The sequence below is a fragment of the Cetorhinus maximus genome, chromosome 26, assembly GCF_964194155.1.
Source record: "Cetorhinus maximus chromosome 26, sCetMax3.hap1.1, whole genome shotgun sequence".
Lineage (NCBI taxonomy): Eukaryota > Metazoa > Chordata > Chondrichthyes > Lamniformes > Cetorhinidae > Cetorhinus > Cetorhinus maximus.
In genome coordinates, this window is record NC_135904.1 from 14,213,000 (window position 1) to 14,234,505 (window position 21,506).

Sequence of the window (21,506 nt, forward strand, 5' to 3'; positions counted from 1 at the left end):
AATGAAATGTGCAAGAGCTATAAATGTTTAATATGTTGCAGATAACTTATACATAGTTGTATATTATATAGTTACATGCATTATAGTTGCACGTTATTTGCAGTTATTAATGTTGGATTGAGTTAGACATGTTATATACTGATGGATGTGATCCAGCCATTTGAAGGGCTGGAGTTGGGTTTATTTGAGGCGGGGACAGGAAGGTGGTGGGCGGGGTTTGTGTTTCCACGGAACGGACGGTGGGGGGAGCGGGAGCAGCCCGGAGCGGCCGGCGGCGGACTCGGAGTGCGGGCGGGCGGCCCGGACCGGAGAGGGAGGCGGACTCGGAGGACGGGAGGAGAGAACTCGGGCTCTAGGCCGCACAGCCTCGGGCTCGGGTAGGTGCTGCGGCGGAATGAGGGACGGGGGCGCGGGGGGCGGGTGTTTACCGTTTGCAGCTGGAGGTCGGGGGAACGTTTAACACAATAAATAATAAAACTTCCCTTGAATCTCCCCCGCATTTACCCAAAGCCTCGGGTTTATCACAAAACCGGCCCTGGCCCAGGAGGGGGATCAGGGGGAGAGATCTCCACCTCCTGGAAAAACCAACATCTTTCAAATTAATTAACCAGGAGTTTATCCCATTGCCGGAATTCTGTATGTGCGGCATCCTCGGGGGGGACAGGACCTGCTTCCCAAAGCTCTCCAGCATCCTGGATTCCCCATATCCGGCTCCGATGTAAACTAATCGGATAAATAATTTCAGGAAGAAAAATTGCAGCACCTGAAGGGAAAGAGCAGTAGATTTGGAGCTAAGTGGATAGCTCGTTTACAACTAGCACAAGACGATGGGCTGAATCGCCTCCTGTATCATCCCATCATTCAACTTGACGGATTGCTGATATTAGTCAGCAAGTTTATTATTGTCGTATCTTGCAACTAGCAAGATTGTTGAAGGCAAACTCGGTGGACCTGGGTTCTTAACTCTGGGGGTTTGGGGAATGTTGTATTGATGTAACGTAAGGTTCAATGGAGGGAGTTAAGAACAAAAAGCTAAAAGCTACTGCGGATGCTGGAAATCCAAAACAAAAACAGAATTACCTGGAAAAACTCAGCAGGTCTTCTCCACCGATGCTGCCAGACCTGCTGAGTTTTTCCAGGTAATTCTGTTTTTGTCAATGGAGGGAGTATTGTTTTATGAAACAGGAGTTTGATGAAGGAGAAAGTTGGATGTCTCATTCCTACATTCTGGTATCTGTGTAGCTCTAAGCACACAAATTATTTGTACCTTGGCTGTTAGACATAGGATTTGTGGCAAGTCATCCAGCTGGTGTCACTTGGCTGCAGGGTCCAGGAGTGAGGGGCTGGGTTTGCGTTGGTTGAGACATAGATCCCTCGAACAACAGTATATTTCACAAGAATGTTCTTTGTTTGATTACAGCAAATCCATTTATTCTTGATTAAGCGGAAGTGAGAGCCAGCAATGCCGACTGTGGTCTTATTGGATGTTTCTCTCTCCATGACGCGCCCTGTCTCTCTGGAGGGTACAGAGGAATACCAGCGCAAGCATCTGGCTGCCCATGGGCTCAGCATGCTGTTTGAACACATGGCAACCAATTACAAACTGGAGTTTACATGTCTCGTGGCTTTCTCCTCACTCTGGGAACTCATGGTTCCCTTCACCAGGGATTACAACACTCTGCAGGTAGGGACTCCTCATTCTCATTCAACTATTTTTTGACACAAGTTTGAGGAGGAAGATGGTCAGAAAATTACTGACAGCCATAAGAAAAATACAATTAGATAAACTTTAATTGGTTATTTCTAGGAGAATTGCCCTGTGGCTGGGTTAATGATTTGTACCATCTGGTAACAACAGCCCACAAGTGGATTAAGGAATTGCCTTGAGTAACGCTAAACTGTACAGACCAGAAGGTCTGCACCAAGTTAGTTATCTCAGTCAGGCCAACTTGCATCATTAAAGTTAATCTAGATGAGATTTTAGCCAGGATTCCTGATCGCTGTCTGGTGGCCAGAGCTGGAAAGCACCTGTGACTGGACCTCAGACATGGATAGGATTGTGCCCAGCCTCATGATGGAATAACTTATTGACATCTGCTCACACACAAGGAATATGTTGTTCGAGGCAATAGCAGTAACTACAATAGTCGGAGTTTTCAGGAGAGAAAGTTGGAGGTTTGCTGTGTATTTATGACACTGTTCCATTTTTATATTTATGAGATGTGATTTTATTCTCCACTATATTATAAAGTGAACAGAAATTACAGGGATTTATTATTCTAATGCTGCTATGTCCCTTTAAAATATTGATCATTGTTTTCAAATCTCTCTTGTGGCCTCGCCCCTTCCTATTTCTGTAATCTCCTCCAGCCTACAACCCTCTGAGATCTCTGCTTCTCCAGTTCTGGCCTCATGCGCATCCCTGATTTTAATTGCTTCAGCATTAGCAATCATACTTTAGCTACTGAGGTTTGAAACTCTGGAATTCCTTCTTTAGACCTCTCCAGCTCTCCACCTCTCTCTCTCCACTTTAGGAAAGATGTGAAAGCTTAAGAGAGGGCAGAGAAGATTTACAAGAATGGTTCCAGGGATGAGAGACTTCAGTTACATGGATAGATTGGAGAACTGGGGCTGTTCCCCTTAGAGAAAGTTTGGAGTAGATTTGATAGAAGAGTTCAAAATTATGGGTCACTAGAGAGAGAGAAACCGTTCCCATTAGTAGAAGGGTCAAGAACCAGAGGGGACAGATTTAAGGTAATTGGCAAAAGAACCAATGATGACAAGAGCAAAATCTTTCTCACGCAGCATATGGTTAGGATCTGGAATGCACAGCCCAAGAGTGTGGTGGAGGCAGGTTCAATCATGCCTTTCAAACGGGACTTGGGTGGGGCAGCAGCTGAAGGGAAAAGATTTGCAGGGAAGGGGGCGGGATTGTGGGGCTAGCTGAGTTTCACGTGCAGGGAATTGACACAGACTCGATTGGTTGAGTGGCTTATTCTGTGCTATAATTCTGCTTTAAGACACTCTGCAAAACCTACCTCTTTGATCAAGATTCTGCTCATCTGCCCTAATATCTCCTCCTGTGGTTCGCTGTCCAATCTCGATACTGCTCCTGTGAAACACCTTGTGATGTTACACTATGTTAAAGGCACTATATCAATGCAAGTTACTGCTGTTCTTTGAGGTTTGAAACCTTCAGTGTGATGCTCGCAGCTCCTTTCACTCAATCACATTGGATCTTTTCTAGGAGGCATTGAGTACTGTGGATGATTATGACAAGACTTGTCTGGAATCTGCACTTACTGGGATCAGCAACATTGTACAGGATGAGTGGGGCGTCTGCATCCCCTGTCAGGTAACTGGGCATCTCTGGTTCAGAGTCTATATTTAACTATCCATTTCCATCTATGTCTCTGAAGTGTTGTTTTGACTTTCGCTGTTCTGTTTGGGAGTAATTTTTGAAATTGAATGTTTTCACTATCAATTGATCTAGGGATTGGTTAAGGCCTCTTGGCGCCCCCCCCCCCACCCACCACCCCCAAACCAAGTTATGGAGGTATGAGGGGGCTGGAGAATGTGCAGTGTTAGTGCTGAATGTTTGGGAAGTCCATATTTGGAACATGTACATTTGTGAGCAGTGGTGTCTTTGCCAAAAGTTTCATTTGCTCAGTTTGTAATTGACTGCTTTGGTACGGTATCGAATGTTTTAATATAACAACTGGGCAGCTGATTGATTTCCCTTCAGGCCTTGTGTCATTGTGAATTTATTGCTTTTTTGCTGACTGCAATGTTGGTCATTACATGTTAAACATCTTACAGTATGAGAAAGAATGAATGTGACTAACAACCGCCTGCTGCTATCTTTAAGCCATTGCTCAGTCAGTAACACTCTTGCCTCTGAGCCAGAAGTCGTGAGTTCAAGACCCACTCTGGAGACTTGAGAACAAAGTTCAGGCTGACACTCCTAGTGCTGTATCGAGGGAATCTTTCAGATGAGATGGTAAACTAAGGCCCCGTCTGCCCTCTTGTGGATGTTAAAGATCCCATGGCAGTATTTTGAAGAAGAGTAGGGGAATTCCCCCACTGTCCTAGCCAATATTTGTTTCTCACCATCACTAAAACAAATTTTCTAGTCATTAATACATTGCTGTTCGTGGGATCTTGCTGTGTGTAACTTGGCTGTCGTGTTTCCTACATTACAGCAATGACTACACTTCAAAAGCACTTCATTATCTGTAAAGAGCTTTTGGACATCCTGGGGCTGTGAAAGGTGCTATAGAAATGCAAATTCCTTCCTTTTGGCCTGGCAGGAAAGTGCAGCTAAGGTTCCCACATCTGTTCAAGCTCCTTGTGGCCGAGGTCAGGGACCCTCAGGCTCCAGGTCCTTGCCATTTAAAACAGAGCCTGTGGGGTAAAGTATCGATGAGGAGCGTTTCGGTCTTTGCTATAAAGATATGGAATATCTTCAAAGTGAACAAATGTTACAATTTTCTCCTTGTAAATAATGAAAAATGAATTCATTTGTAATTTGCTGACACCAGCCTCTGTCTCGTTGTAACATATTCAGACAAATTGGCATTAGCTATAATTGAGGTTTTTCTCTTCTTCAGGTGATCCTTGTAACGGATGGGAGTCTGGGAATAGGCCGCGGATCACTCCGACATTCCCTCTCTGTCCTCAGTCAGCGCTCCGAGGACAGCAAGTTCCCACTTCCCTTCCCTTTTCCGTCAAAGTTGTACGTCATGTGCATCGCTAACTTGGAAGAGGTACGACACATTTCCAAGAAAATTGGAACTGTACTTTCAATAGCAGAGCCCCCAGAGTACTGGCGGCTCTCTGCACTGGACGGCTTATCCCAACATTCTTGCACCATTTGTATGTGTGTGTGTGTGTTTATATAAACATTAATTATAAAATTAACTTGATACCGTGCCAAGCACATTTCAATTATAGCTGCTACCACAGGGAGATTATTCTCCACCAATGCGAGTTGGATGTAAACATTTAGATGTGAATAGTTGTTTGGTAGTACAGAACTTGAGTATTGCTGAAAAAAGAGTTATGTCTTTTCGTCTTGCACTCATCAGGACAATCACGAGACTACCAATATAAGGCAAAAACAACAATTTGTACTGTGTGTGAAGAGAGTGCCGATTGCTTGGCAAGTGGTTGGTAGAGACGTTGCCTTGGAGAATGCACCAATGATGGTTACTGACGCTTAACTGCCAATCATTGTTTGAAATGTAAACGAGACAGCTTGACCCTGATTGGTCAAGGCATTAACCTGAGGAATGAGCCAGCGAATGGCTGTCATTTATTTTGTTAGCTGAAACAGGTGCAATGTGTGCACATGTTCTTTTTGTCTGCAAAGAACAGGGCCCTGTTTAAGGCAGTTAACTGTCAGTCACCATTGGTAGAGGCATTGCCATGGAGAAGGCACCAATCAGAATCCACTTGCCAACCAATCAGCACTCTCTTCACATCCAGTATAAATTGTTGTATTCCCCTTATATTGGTATTCTTGCAAGTGCCCTGATGAGTGCAAGATGAAAAGCTTTGACATATCTTTTTTTTCCAGCAATATTTAGATGTGAAGTGTGTATATGTAACTACAACAGTAGGGCTGGAGTGAGGGAGATGGAGAGTGAAAAATGAGGAACAGTGCATGTGTGGCTGCAACAAAATTGAAGGCTGGTATGTGTGTGTAAGAGGTTAATTTTGTGTGAACCAGTTGGAATCCATGGTGTTTTCCAGACTGATAGACCTGCTCATTCATGTTAATTTTTTTTTCCCAGCTTCAGACCACGGACACGCTGGACATTCTGGAACGTCTGATAGATTTAAACAACGGTGAAGGGCAGATCTTCACTATCGATGGTCCACTCTGTCTGAAGAATGTACAGTCCATGTTTGGGTGTGTGATTGCTCTGAATGTGACACAGATTGGTTGTTTGCCGTGATGTCCGTATCATCACATTAAGGGGATTGTGTTCTGATAAGAGACTTGCATGAGTCACAATCTGTGAGTGCGTCGCACATTCCAGTTAGAATACAAACTGATTCTAGCGGGTATCACGTTTAGAATGCATGGCAGCATGGTGGAGTTTGGCGTTGGCCCTGCTCACTGCCTCTCACTCTCACTCTCCTTCCCCTTGTGCAGTGCAGCAAAAAGCTACTCTTTCTCTAACCTAGAAGTTGATTATTTTGACGCCTTGCACTCATTCTGTGCAATTATTTGGTTAAAAATATCCAGCTCTGGACTCTCAAAGGAAACAGACTGTAAAAACAGTCTTTTCTAGAATTTGGTGTTTTCTGCGGTGGTCAGTTTAGTTTTGGCATGGAGGCGACTGAGGTTAAAGAATTTTCAATCTAGGCAGGATTTAATACTCACACAAAGTGCAGTTGATCTTTGGTGAAGTTAATAGCCACTGTCAGGTCAATTGTAAATAGTATGGGGCTGTCACACAGTCTTGTTTGACACCGATTTGGATTTTGATGGCACCTGTTTCAGATCTCCCACTCAAGACAGTTGCAATTATATCCTGTTGAATCTGGAGGATGCGGTGGAGGCACTGGTGGTGGTGGAATTTCTCTAGCGCTGTTAAGTGTCGCTGATACACAGTCCAGATCAGTCTGCAGTGTAGGAGTGTGGTGGCGTCAACAGTCCTGTACACTAGGACTTTGTTGTCAAACACTTGCAGCATAGTTTGGAAGGCTGAACTGGCAAAGCTGATCTGGTGTTGGATTTCCTCGTTAATGGTGGCCTTTTGAGAGAGGTGGCTGCCAAAGTATGGGCAGTGCTCGATATATTCCAGAGTCTCTTCTTCAGCGTATATGGGAGGTGGAATATTTGGCTGACCAGGTGTAGATTGATGTGAGTTTTGTTTTGGTAACATTCAGGGACAGCTTGAATTTCTCGAAGAGATTGAGAGTGGCTTGCAAATCTGGTGCAGAGTGGGCAACGACACTGCAGTCGTCCGGAAACTGTAGATCATGGACGTCTGCGGTGGTCAGTTTAGTTTTGGCATGGGGGCGACTGAGGTTAAAGAATTTTCAATCTAGGCAGGATTTAATACTCACACCAGAGCGCAGTTGATCTTTGGTGAGGTGAATAGCCACTGTCAGGTCAATTGTAAATAGTATGGGGCTGTCACACAGTCTTGTTTGACACCGATTCGGATTTTGATGGCACCTGTTTCAGATCTCCCACTCAAGACAGTTGCAATTATATCGTTGTGAAGCAGTTGCAGGATTGTGAAGAAGTTTCTTGGACATCCAAATCTTTGGAGCTCAATCCCCATAGAGCCTCACGAATTACTGAGTCCAATGCTTTGGTCAGGTCAATGAATGCAATGAAAAGTTCCTGATGATGTTCTCGACATTTTTTTGGATTTGTCTGGCAACAAAGGCCAAATCAGTAGTTCCTCTGGAAGGTCTAAAGCCACTGTGTCTCTAGGAGGATTTTCTCAGCCACAGGAAGTAGGCGATTTAGGAGAATGCATGGAGAATTCAGGAGAATAAAACACAATTAATGGTGCACATCAAAAATCGGATTTCCAAACAGCTGTGTATGAGTGTGTGGAAACGTGGTTATAATTTGGTGGTCAAAAGGCCTGGCAATATGAGTTTGTCTACGATTCCCTACACAAGGAGTTCTGGCTGTCTAATAGACAGAGAGAGGAATCTAGACCCTTGAATTCCATACAGAGAAAAAGAGGACAAATTAGAGAGGGGTCAGTCAAATCATTATCCCACCTTCTGTGTTAACCAGCTACAGATTAAGACTTCTTGCCATGCTGACTTGGAGCCCAGGGAAACCCTTGTAAGGAACATAAGAACTAGGAGCAGGTGTAGGCAATTCAGCCCCTCGAGCCTGACCCTCCATTCAATACAATCATGGCTGATCTCATTTCGGCCTCAACTCCAATTTCCCGCCCTCTCCCCATAACCTTTCAACTCGTTACTAATTAAAAATCTATCTATCTCCTCCTTAAATTTATTTAGCATCCCGGCATCCACTGCACTCTGAAAAAGACAGCAAAACTTGTTAATTATAAAGGTGGAGATGGTAGAAAATATTAAATGTCCAGGATAGATATCAGAGTATTAAATATCCAGGGAGGTTTTAGTAAGTAGAACATATCCAGTATACAGTTGTGACTTTTTCTTTGTTGCAGCAAACTGATCGATCAAGCCTACTCTCCTTTCCATGCTGTGCTGAAATGTGGGCACCTGGTGTCTGACATGCAGATGTTTCCGAGACCAGAACCTGTTATCATTGACGAAGAACTGGAGCCTGTCCCAAAAACTATCAACACAGGTGAGTGTGCTCAGGTAAACCTGCCTGTTGATGGACAGACACTTTCCCTTGGTTTAGCTTTTGATTTTTATGTGTGAATCTTTGTGTTTACCAATATAGATAATGTTGGTAGGAGAGAATCAAAGTCTTTGCCACTGTACATGTTAGTGCCAGGATTCTGGAGTTCAGTAATGGGAAAAGCAGAGCACAGCTTCCTTTACCCTGTCCTTGCTCTGGAAGAACATGTGATATGGAACTAGCTATCTGTCTGGTATGTCTGAGTGACATTGTTAGGTTGGTGGCACTCAGTGTCACTATCAGCATTCAATTTATATTCACTGAGGACTGGGCTGCCACCACACAGTTTTATCTCATCTAGAGCAGTGCAATGGCTATGTTACTGGGCAAGTAATCTAGAGGACATGAACTCAGATCCCACCAGTGCTGATGAGAATTTGAATTTAGTTTTTAAATCTAGAAATATGATTAAATGCCCTTGAGGGAAGGAAATCTGATGCCCTTAGTCTTGACACCAGCTTTCAAAAGGATATTGGATAAATATTTGAAGGGAGAAAATTTTCAGGACTATAGGGAAAGAGCAGGGAAATGGGACTGATTGGATAACTCTTTCACAGAGTCAGCACAGGCCAGATGAGCTGAATGGCCTCCTCTGATTCTCTGGTATTCTTGGGAAATGTGGAACGTGAGGGGATTAAGTCTGCCTGGTGTTGCGTCATTAATGCACACACTTCCTGTATTTGTTTATTTTAGGAAGGAATTTCCCAGAGATCTTCCTGAAAATGACTTTTCTTTTGGTCTCCCTGGATATACTGGTGGGGGGAGGAGGTGGGAGGTGATGCTTGAGGTTACATCATCCAGTTACATGGGATTCTACAGCACAGAAACAGGCTATTCGGCCTAACTGGTCAATGCTGATGTTTACGCCCACAGGAGCCTACTCCAACCCTACATTATCTCGTCCTATCAATATATTCCTCAATTCCTTCCTCCCTTGTGTTTATCCAGCTTTCCTTTAAATGCAACTCTGCTATTCATCTCGACCACTCCCTATGGTACTGAGTTCCACATTTTCTACCACTCTCTGGGTAAAGAAGTTTCTCCTAAACTTCCCGATTGGATTTATAACAGGCAGGGTGAGCATGTTGACTCTGTGTGTTAATAACTGCCAGTTGTTAAGATGGAGAACTTCCAGATGTGCAGAGCGGAGAAATGTTCCCGCATTATGTGCCCCTTGTTGTAAACAGAAAGTCCATCACTTCATTGAGCTTGGTCACACTCCAAGCAGGGGAGTCTTGCTTGATTGCGGTGATAGTTGGGGACATGTACATTCCATTGTACTTTCAGACCTGTTTATTTTCTGACTACACCAGTTACAAGCTCCTGTTAACAAAACACGGCCGAGCACGGGATCAATGAACTTTGTGCTCCAGGTTATATTCCAGGTTTGGGAGGATGGGGCAGAACCTGATATGGTTTTATCTGTGACTTGATTGTGTTTTTCTTTCACAGAGCTGGATATAGTGGGATTTATAAAGATTGCTGATATTGCCAGCCCACCTGTCCTTTCTCGTCACTTGGTTTTACCCATAGCTCTGAATAAAGGTGGGTCATCGCTCTTTTTGTATATTACTGGCATCTTGAGTGTCAGTCACCCAGTGCCAACCTGTCAATGAGCTTTGGGTACTGTGAACAGGGACAGTCGAGTTATCCCTGTGAAACTGAAAGAGGTGTTTGTTTCCATTGCTCTACCTGGAGTCCGTTTAAAGCATCAGCCAGGGCTCAGTGGATGTCCTCTTGCCTCTGAGTCAGAAGTTTCTGGGTTCAAGTTTGACTCCAGAGATTTGAGCACAAAAATCTAGGCTGGCACCCCAGTGCAGTACTGAGGGAATGCTGCACTATAGATGATGCCATCTTTCAAATGGCACCTGCCCTTTCAGGTGAACTTAAAAGATCCCACAACACTTTTCATAAAAGAGCAGGGAGTTCTCCTGGTATCCTGGCCATCCTAACCATCGATCAACATCACTAAAACAGGTGATGTGGTCATTATCTCATTGGTGTTTGTGGGATCTTGCTGTGCATAAATTGGCTGCTTGAGTGACTGCACTTCGTAAAAAAAATTGGACAACTTGATGTGAAAAGTGTAATAAAATACAAGTTCTTTCTCTTCTATGTGACGATCACGACTTGTGTGAAGCAGAACTTGCTGATATTGGTTCGATATGTCAGTCTGTTTATTCCAGAGAGACTTGATGTTTTATTGCCCTAGTTGTTCATCATTGACTGGGTAATTTCAAAAGCACCTAGAAAATAGAATGAGATGCAGCTATTTCTGTCTTTGGGTAAAGTGCAGGCTTTGGGAAAGAATTCGATTTGCCCACGAGGGAGACAGTGGAGAGTAGTAACCCCTAATCACACAGCAGATACTGTGAAGGGATCCCAGTGGCTCATCCATCCAGAGACGACTGTCCCTCCATCACCCTAGCCAACTGTTTCTAGAATGGTTCCAGGGTTCTTGTCTCCACCACCTTACGCAGATTCCATCTTGCTCCATCCCAATATGAACCCAGAATTTTCCTTCTGCTGGTTTTGTAAAGGTGGGAATGTAACAGGAGAGAGATGTGTGTAGAAGTGTTGGTGTCCTGCAAGATTGAGATGTCTGAGTAGGAGGGTGAAATGGTGCTATTACAGTGGGGTCACTTTGTGGTCTGGTGCTGCTATTGAGAGCAGAGGGTGAATGTGCCAACACTAAGTGTTTGTTTTCTTTTGCTTTGGTAGAAGGTGATGACCTGGGGAGTGGGCTACCTGAAGAAACTGAAGATGAGACCTCTGCTTCTCAGATTGCTGGAAAGATGCCATCGTTTTGTGTCTTGCTGCACGGCAGCCTCAAAGTAGAAGGGATGGTCGCTATAGTGCTACTCGGGTGAGGATCTGTACACTAACAAGCTCTGAAATTAGCCAAGCGTCTTTTGCAAAACACCTATTCTTTGTCTCTAATCCATACTGAGAGGGGTCCAAGCTGGCAAAAACCCTAAAGTAACAAATTATTATTAACAAACCATAATGTATTTCCCTGACTCTTCATACATTCAAAGGCCACGTTTGGATAGTGGTTCTGGTCTGAGCCTTTCAACTCAGCTGCTGCTTTTGCTGCAGTAAAATAAAAGCAAAATATTGCAGACACTGGAAATCTGAGATAACAGAAAATGCTGGTAAACTCAGCTAGTTCTGGCAGCATCTGTGAAGAGAGAAACATAGTTAATGTTTCGAGTCCAATATGACTTTGCTTTGGAACAGCTTTTTCTGTTTTTATTTTGTGCAGCAAAGCTGTTAAACTCCGTGATCTCAGCAGTGCCTTAACCATTCATTTGTGGCATGGAACAGGTCTAATGATTGTGTGCTGCCCCCCTCCACTGTCATGGAAGGATGTCACATTGATCATTTCTCCTCTTCCCTGGGTGCCCTGGCTGAGCAAAGTGTAGGGAAGACACTGGGTTGATCTGTCTGTCCCCTGCCCACACAGAGCTGCTTTCAGCTCTTGCTCGATATGCAGAGAGCTTGGCCTCCTTACAGCTTCTTTAACCAGTCGGCCCTTCATTTAGCAGCAGTCCCAGGAAAACCTGAGGATTGTTTCCAGACCAGGCACCTGAGCAGCCTGCAAGATCTGAGTGCACAAGTAAATCCCTGGTAAAAGCTGAATAATTTTGGGATACTAATGCCCTTCAGCTCCACTCCACCATCTACACTGGCTACTCCCGTCTCCATAAACAAAAAGGTCAATTCTGAAAGTGTCACTTTATAATTATTCATCTAACAACTTTTTAACGAGAAGCTCATTGGTTATAATAATTCTTGAGTTGCTGGGCAATACAATGAGCAATTGAGTGTCTGTAAATGGAAAGCTTTGCACTCCAAACCCTCTACTCATTTTGGCCCAGTTTCCCCTCCCCCTATATAGTGTTGAAGCCTGGGAAATGTGGTTCATTAATCTGCTGGTTTGATGGTGATGTTTGTTGTATACTTTTTGCTTCTTTGATTTGATCAGACCAGACTGGTACGGGATGTTGTACTCACAGGCTGACAGCAAAAAGAAATCCAATCTGATGATGTCCTTATTTGAGCCTGGTCCAGAGCCTCTTCCTTGGCTTGGAAAGATGTCACAGTTAGGGCCCATTCTGGGTGAGTTTGAAATTGGATTTTCTGTGAAACTAGTTCTCAACACACCATGTACTGAACCACCTTCTCCATGTTTTTTTTTCTAACTGTAGAATTCTGTTTTGATTAATTTCAGATGCAGAGGAAAATCCCTATGGTGACGATGACAGCAAAAGCCCCTTTCCCCTACAGCCTAGGACAAAGCGCAGTTACGCTCAGAATGTGACAGTGTGGATTAAGCCCAGTGGACTGCAGGTATGGGTGGTACTGAGCTGTTGTGATGAAATTGTGCATGTGGTCTATTTTACTTCCTGCTCAGTGTATCTGAGGTATGCTGCTTAATACATGGATTGGAATATACACCAATTATACAGCAAATATCTGTCAGACACTAATCTAATTGCCATCGTTGCCATACTCTATGCTGGTCTCAGTTGCGGGTTGTTGGCTGACCTTGTGGTTCTGTAGTTTGCAGCATGTGTGAAGAAGTGACTGATGTTTATAGTGTGGCTGTCCTATCTAACCCTTCTAGGATCTCAGTGAATTGTCAGTATTCAGCAGCTAGATACCGGATACCTCCATAAACCGAATGAGTTCTTAACATATTTGGAGGAGAACGTAGCCTTTAGATGATCTCTTACTTGCCTTTAATATCTTCTCTTTTGCCTTTAGACTGATGTTCAGAAGATCTTAAGAAATGCTCGGAAACTTCCAGAAAAAACACAGACATTCTACAAGGTAAATGGGTTGATCCGCAGTGAATTTGCATCAGCAAATGAATTTTAAAAAGCAGTGCGCAAACAATCAAATCTAAAATTAAAGGGAGTACGTTCATTGTACAATCTTTATTAAACCTCTACCAACGGAGAAAATTTGATAGCTAATTTTCTCCCGGCTAATCTGGAATTTACTATTTGGCACGTGATTCTTGATAAAAAGGTGCCATTATTGGAGAGGCTGTCTTTGAGCAGCCTGCATGATATAAAGGCAGTCTGCATCCTTCAGATTGCAGTAATGGATGGAATAAGCAGTTCCATGCGTGGGGCAAATTTCAAATTTTACCCCTCTGGAACTGACTGACTGAAATGCCAAAAACCTCATTGAAACTTTGAGTAGTTATAGACACTCTTTCCTATGCTGTCTCAGCAACAAGCATTACACTTTCTGTTGAAGAATTTGTTGCTCTATATTGGGAATAGAAACCATTGGAAATACAGTTTCTGACACACAATCTGCACCTGAAATTTTGACCTATCTTTTCATTCCATGTGCAGTATTGCCTAAATTATCTTTCTATCTCATCCTGCAACATCTGGAAATTCTAATATCACAAGTTATCAGATTATTTTCTGTCATAGACACTGAGTTGAGGTTTTCTTGTAAGTACCTGTGGCAGCGATTGATTTCAGGGTCTTTGTCCTCATTTTCTTCATTGAGAGACTGACATGGACATTGTCTTCACTGGTACAGACAGGGGTTTGGTCACATTAAGGCCGAGGAGCAGCACTCCCTGTCCTGTGCTGCCCTCTGATTGCTGGTTTCTGACAGTTTATTTCTCAGCATTGGCCCTTCACATTGATGAGCACGTTTCATATTCTAAAAGCAAACCATCCTTCAGCCTGTGCATTTCCTTTTACAGGAACTGAATCGGCTGAGAAAGGCGGCCCTCGCATTTGGATTTCTGGACCTACTGAAAGGTGTGGCCGATATGCTAGACCGTGAATGCACGCTCCTCCCAGACACAGCCCATCCTGACGCTGCATTTCAACTCTCCCATGCTGCCCAGCAACTAAAGTTGGCCAGTACTGGGAACTCAGAGTATGCAGCATATGAGCACAACATTGCCCCTCTGCAGACAGACTTCTCCAGCAGTAGTGCTGACAGAATATGATTAGAACAGAGACTATATTTGGTTCACTTTTGAGGACCTTACTTTTTAAAAGCAATGTTCTGCTGGAAGTGCCGTGCACAAGGATATAGCAAGGAACATCAGGCTGTTTTAAACAAAAGAAATCTGCTACAAAATCTGCCTGCACCAAAAGAAAATCTTTTTTACAAAATCTATTTTTTAATAAGCTTTGGATTTTTGGTTACTGTTAATGAGGATTAAAATCTCCATAATTTCTTTGCCTTTTCACCAGACAGCCTCTATAAAAGGATATTTGGTACTGTACAATTCTGGTACTTTCTCAACTAGTCCTTCTACATTTAGTGCAGACCAACCAGAATGAAACAATTCACTCGCCTTGTCTCGTGACTGGGTCTTGTATCTGTAGAGGAGCCGGTGTTTGGGTGCAGGTGTAACTCTGACCTTTCGCATTTGGTTTTGTGGATGGAACTAGCACTGTTTAGCACCCTGGCTATGGTTTGTTATTGCAGCTATTCTCAGCAAACCTTAGACAGAATAAAGAAGAAAGATATGAAAGTCATGCAGGAGTGATGCCTCAAACCCCTAATGTAATTCACTAAGCATCTGGTTTGAGTGTTGACCTGCTTGTCCACAGCTGTGTCACAATCTAACAACTATTTTCAGTTATGTGTGGACTTTTATGAATGTTACAACGTTCATTACAGATCTTGAAAGCATCTTCTCATTTGTGTCAATGAGAGTGAGTGAAAAAATAAAAGTCTCAAGTTATTGAAATAGCATTTACAGGGATGCATCCAAGATTAAACATACACTTAAAGTTCTGAATTTGAATTAGTTCAGTGAACATTTCTGTGAAGGAGACTGTATGATCTATAATTGTGCAATCTTTAAGTAGTAATGCAGACTGTAAAGCAGGAAGCTAATTATTAGATCATACCTTAAGTTGCAGTAGCAAAGATAAAGTAGTTATCAACTTCATGGGAAGCACACAAGATATATTGGGTACATATTTCAAATCTAGCCCATTGATATTCCAGAGGTGGTTGGTTTCTTTAATTTTCAGGGCTTCAGTAATTGAAGATTTTTTTTTAATGAATTAAGGTTAAACTGCTTGATGACAGTTGCAATTTTATTAGGATTGACTTCACTGCCAGTTACAAACATTGACAGACTTGCTTCAAAACCAATATCTTGTAGATGTTAACTCTGATTAAATTTAGTCAGCAAGAACGTGTTTTTATAATCTAACCATCATTTTTGATTATTTTTTGTTGACTGATAAGATATCAATGATTGTAGTTTCTTTCACAAGCTGGAGCTGTAAATTCTAATCACATTTTCCTGTATCTTGTTTACAATATTCTTGCAGTGCCCTTTAAAATGAAACCATCTATGTTTCCGTTGTCATTTACAGTACCATATTCAGTGCTCTAATAACCTTTGTGGGTGGGCAAAAATTCTTCCAACTCCCCCCCCCTCCCATTCTATGGTAATCCTGGATGTTTACCTCACTAACCACTGGAAACAAACTTTCATAATTTTTAATTCATTTGTGGGAAGTGGACTATTATCTATCCTTTGTTGCCCTTGATGGTGCTGAACTGCCTCCTTGGATACAACTGCCAGGCCATCAAACCACGTCACTGTGGGTCTGGAGTCACACAGGTCAGACCAGATAAAAATGACAGATTTCCTTCTGTAAAGTATATTAGTGAACTCAGTGGGTTTTAATGACAATCTGGTAGTTCCATGGTCACCATACTTGCTATTTATTCCATTTTATTTAATTAATTTAAATTTCCAGCTACTGTGGTAGGATTTGAACTCATGTCTAGATCAGTACTCTGCAACTCTGGATTACTAATCCAGTAACACAATCACTAAATTACTATATTCCCCCATCTAATCTTGGTAAATTCATTAATTTCCCGAACCTTCTCTATTTGAGCAAAGGAACACTAATCTAGCTTTCACCTCCAACTCGCAGCCCATCCCAACTTGGATATATACCTATATTGCTGTTCCTTCAGTGTCCCTGGGTTAGTCTCCCATTGTAGCAGTATCATCAACACACTTCATCAGTTTAAGGGGAAAGACGACACTTCTGCCTCTTCCCAAGAAATAGCATCACAGCTAAGGCCACATGAATTTTCTGGTGCTAATAACCCGAGAACACAGAAAAACAAATCTCTATTTTTTGGTATGGTTCCAGTGAAACTTTGTTCTAACATTTCTCATACCCTGAACAACCTTCTAACATCCTTGCTTTTTACATTCAATAAACTCTTCCAATAAAAGCCAGAACTCCATTTGCCTTCTCAATAACCTTCTCCCTGTATGATCTTTCTTCTTTAGGAAAGTCTATTTATCCATCCTCTTTGCTCTGTCTATACACTGTTAATTTTACAATTTGGTGTATGCTTTCTTTCCTCTGTTGATTTTCCCAAAATGGACCACTTCAGTCTTTCATAGACCTGCACCTGCCACCAATTGGCCCATTTCTCTAACCTACATACTCATGCAATCTTTTGGTTTTTGCTCTGCTCCTTCATATAGCATCATCAGCAAACTACTCATCTTGTGCACATCCAAATCATGTATATATGTGTGTGTGACATATATGAAGAGATCCCTGACCACACCATTACACATATCCTTCTTGCAATTTCTGCAAAAAAAATTGACTTAGTTAAGTACAACTTGTCCTTTACAAATCTCTGCAGACCACAGCCAAATTAGCCTGTGCCTTTCTAAATTCAAATTTTGAGAAATTTAGAGCCAAGGTTAAAACTATCTTCTAGCAACCTTTTCTCAATCTGCCACCATTCTTTGGGATGGATACCAGACCACATAATGCTTCTGCAATTGTGGCTCATTCACCCCTCCTTGGGAACCCCGAGTTGCACTTTCAGTTTCTTTTGTAGAAAGCAACTCCACTATGAACTCAATCTCAGGTAAATGATGGCTCCTTTCAGTCCTCCTCCTTGATACGTGAAATGCTTTGTAGCTCTGCAATTGAACCACCATGACCAAACATTATAGGAATTGCTGGACAAAAAAACACCAACGTCCAGCTAGTTCACCTTTTATCATCCTGGTCGTCACATAGTACAACAATAATGGCGTTGCTGACTAATCAATTTACCCAGGCCTGGTAACGAAAGCCTCAGTGGAGGAGAGCATAGAAACAATAGGCCCAAAGTCACCTGTTCCACTTCAAGTTATATTAATAGTATTTCTCGTTTAAAACAAACTTTGTGGAGTCATTTATAAAAGTACAACTGTATAAAACAAAAATAATTTCCCTGCAGTGCATTGGCGTACCAAGGAGTTTGCTGCGACAGGTTAGGTAACAGCTCTCCTACCCTACTGATCTCTGCTTTACAAGTTCTTGATCTCGTTTGGGCTGTCTGTCAGTTAATGCAGAAATAGAGGGAATACGAAGAGCAAGGTATCATTTGCTAGTCTTCAGATCATTTCAGAGCATCACTACCAACACAGGCCTACATTTGAATTCTACAGTGTAATATGACACACATGCCTTCCAAAAAGGTTACATAGAACATGCCTAGGAAAAAAACCTAGAAGGGTCATTCTATGTGGCTTATGTAAGACTCACCTACCCAAGTTGAGCCACTGATGTTTAACAGCAGTAGCAGCTGTGTTGGAAACAGCATTCATGGTGCCCATGATGGGTGCTGTCAGATTCTGTACCATGTGCAACTTTTTACTGAGATCAAGTTATAGTGAAGTCAGTACTGCACTTCATCCAATTAAAATTTGTGTCTATCATCTACATTTGTTATTCAGCTACTTTCAATATCTATTTGTGCAGAATACATAAGACTTGAGCTCATCCAAAACTCTGTTGCCTGTATCCTAATCCAAATCAAGTCTTGTTCAACCATCACTTGAGTCCGCTGATCTATACTGACTCCCTGCCTACCAACTTCTCAAATTTAAAATTCTCATTCCTGTATTCAAATTCCTCCATGGCCTCACCCCTTCCCATCCTTGCAAACTTCCTAAACCTCTCCATCTTTCCTTGCTTAATATGCTTTTTAAAATCTACTTTTTTCATCAAGCTTTTAGTCACCTCTCCTAGTATCTCCTTTGGTTCATTGTTGATTTCTGTTTGATAACACTCATGTGAAGCACCTTGGGACATTTTCCTACATTAAAGGCACTACAGAAATGCAAATTACTGTTGTATGTCTACAGTTCATTTTACCAAATCACTAGAAGTGGCAGTGCAGGTTAATAAGGCCATAAAATAAGCAAAGTACAGGAGTTAATTTGAGGGAAAGAATTGAAAAGCAGAATAGTTATGTTCAACTTGTACAGTTCCTTTGTTAGACTCTTCGAATACTTTGATTAGTTGTGGTCTCTGTAATTATAAATGGGATATAGATGCATTGGAGAAAGTGCAATAAAGATTTACTAGAATGATTCAAGAACAGAGACTTATCAGAAAAGAGTGAATAAGAGGCTTCAAGACTGTTTAGACAGGTTGAGTGAGTGGGCAAATACATGGCAGATGCAGTATAACGTGGATAAGTGTGAAGTTATCCACTTTGGTAGGAAAAACAGAATGGCAGAGTATTATTTAAATGCTGATAGATTGGGAAATGTTGATGTACAAAGGGACCTGGGTGTCCTTGTACATCAATCACAAAGCAAGCATGCAGGTACAGCAAGCAGTTAAGGCAAATGGCCTTCATTGCAGGAGGGCTTGAGTACAGGAGCAAGGATGTCTTACTGCAGCTGTACAGGGCCTTGGTGAGATCACTCTTTGAGTATTGTGTGCAGTCTTGGTCTCCTTACATAAGAGAGGATATACTTGCCATAGAGGGAGTGTAGTGAAGGTTCACCAAACTGATTCCTGAGATGGCAGGTATGAGGAGAGATTGGGCTGAGTGGCCTGTATTCACTGGAGTTTAGAAGAATGAGAAGGGATCTCAATGAAGCATAAAATTCTGACAGGGATGGGCAAACTGGATGCAGGGATGATATTTCCTCTGGCTGGGGGGGTGGTCTAGAACAAGGGGTCACAGTCTCAGGATACGGGATCCATTTAGGATTGAGATGAGGAGAAACCTCTTCACTGAGAGGGTGGTGAACCTATGGACTTTTCTACCACAGAAGGCTATGGAGGCCAAGTCACTGAATATATTTAAGAAGGAAATAGATAGATTTCTGGACTCTAAAGGCGTCAAGGGGTATGGGGAGAGCGCAGGAGTACGGCGTTGAGATAGAGGATCAGCCATAATATTGAATGGCGGAGCAGGCTCGAAGGGCAGAATGACCTCCTGTTTCTATTTTCTATGTTAATAGGCTGGAGCTATTTTCTCTAGAAAAACAGAATGCTGAGTGGTGATATAAGTCTTTAAAATTATGATGCGGTAGGTGTACAGGTGTTGACTTGTGGGGAGATCACTAGGGACCATAAATGCAAGATAGTCACTAATAAATCTAATAGAGAATTCAAGAGAAACTCCTTACTCAGAGGTGGGTCAGAATGTAAAACTCACTACTACAAGTAGTTGAGGCGAATAGCGTAAATGCACTTAAGCAGAATTAGATAGATATGAGAAAGGAATAAAAGCATATATTGATAGGTCAAGATGAAGTAAGGTGAGAGGAATCTCATTTTAAAAAATTTATTCTTTCGTGGGATGTGGGCGTCGCTGGCTAGGCCAGTATTCGTTGCCGTTCCCTAATTGCCCTTGAACTGAGTGGCTTGCTAGGCCATTTCAGAGGGCACTTAAGAGTCAACAACATTACTGTGGGTCTGGAGTCACATGTAGGCCAGACCAGGTAAGGATGGCAGATTTCCTTCCTACAGGGGCACTGGGTGTTTATGACAATCAATATTATTTTCATGGTCATCATTAATAAGACTAACTTTATATTCCAGATTATTGGTTGTATTTAAATTCCACCTGCTGCTGCCAAGGTGGGATTTGAACCCATGTCCTCAGAACATTGGCATGGACTCCTGGAGTACTAGTTCAGTGACATTACCACGGCGCCACAGTCTACCCTGAGCATAAAAACCTGAATGGACCCATTGGGCCAAAGGGTCTGTTTCTGTGCTGTAAATATTTTATATTATTAGAAATCCATTCTAAACTGTCAATGACCTGTTACTCAATGGATTGGTTCTTTCTTTAACCCACTCAACTATCTCATGCTGTTTTCTCCAACCATCATGTCACAATAAGTAAAGACAAAAGCAGGCACAATCCAATTCCAATGAATAAATGGAATTTAAAAGAGTTATTCAATCCAGTTTTAACGACGTTGTAGAAAGAATTAATTCATATCAGAGTTTCTGGCACTCCAATATTTAATGAAATTATAATTTTAATATATAGAATTGATGTATCCACGCAATTCAAATCATGTTATACAGTGGCAGTTCATGTGATTCAATAATGTAATCAAAGTACACATTTAAGTTTCTATTATACATCATTAAACCATTGTAACTATTAAGAGGGTCATGGGATAGGAGGGTCAGTGTCAGCCGTTAATGTAAATGCAGTGACAATGGGAATGCATGCTCTGGTTGTGATTAACAGCAGCTGATGCTATTGGGGAAAGGTTAGGCACATATATAAGAATCAGTTTCCACCTGTGGGGGAAGGGAAGCGTAGTCTGTGCTTAGGTTTATTCACAAAATCCTATATAACCCATAATCCTATTGAAGACAGACTAACTCCAGCTTCTTCCTTTGCCAGAAAGATGTTCAACAAGTTAACACCAGCTTGGATAAAAAAATTGCTTCAAGGATAGAACAGAGTTAGCGTAAATGGTTGCTTTACAGACTGGAGAATGACGATGGTGTTCCCCAAGGATCAGTGCTAGAATATTGGAAAAGGGAGTAAAATTTCAAAATTTGCTGATGATGCCAAATTGGGGGCGTGGCCAACGAGGATGATACCAATCGAATGCAACAGGGCACAGATAGGCTAGCAGATCGGGCAGAGAAGTAGTAGATGGAATTTAAGTGTGGGGTGACACATTTTAGCAGAAGGGATAGGGAGAGGCAATATAGACTCTCAAATGTGTGTAAGGACAGAGGGACCTGGGAGTTCATTTGCCTATATCTTTGAAGGTGTCAGGACATATTGAGAGATTAGATAAAGAAGCATATGG

The 21,506-nt window shown here is 42.2% G+C and overlaps 1 protein-coding gene across 1 annotated transcript; it reads left to right on the forward strand.

Moving 5' to 3' along the window:
• Positions 1–243: 243 nt before the first annotated feature.
• ints14 (integrator complex subunit 14) lies at positions 244–16,528 on the forward strand. The gene is made up of 12 exons (XM_078530198.1): positions 244–377; positions 1,421–1,684; positions 3,248–3,355; positions 4,611–4,766; positions 5,796–5,914; positions 8,178–8,320; positions 9,830–9,922; positions 11,099–11,243; positions 12,366–12,499; positions 12,612–12,730; positions 13,148–13,213; positions 14,115–16,528. The coding sequence occupies exons 2-12, from the start codon at positions 1,463–1,465 to the stop codon at positions 14,364–14,366; spliced, it is 1,557 nt and encodes a 518-aa protein (XP_078386324.1). The 5' UTR covers positions 244–377; positions 1,421–1,462; the 3' UTR covers positions 14,367–16,528.
• The last annotated feature ends 4,978 nt before the right edge of the window (positions 16,529–21,506 follow it).

What these genes read in the sequence shown, in the direction of transcription:
- ints14 (XM_078530198.1), top strand. Translation starts at nt 1,463, where the DNA reads ATGCCGACTGTGGTCTTATTGGATGTTTCTCTCTCCATGACGCGCCCT. An exon ending in GCATCGCTAACTTGGAAGAG is followed by an intron (nt 4,767 to 5,795) that starts GTACGACACATT and finishes TTTTTTTCCCAG; the next exon opens with CTTCAGACCACGGACACGCT. An exon ending in ACAGTTAGGGCCCATTCTGG is followed by an intron (nt 12,500 to 12,611) that starts GTGAGTTTGAAA and finishes GATTAATTTCAG; the next exon opens with ATGCAGAGGAAAATCCCTAT.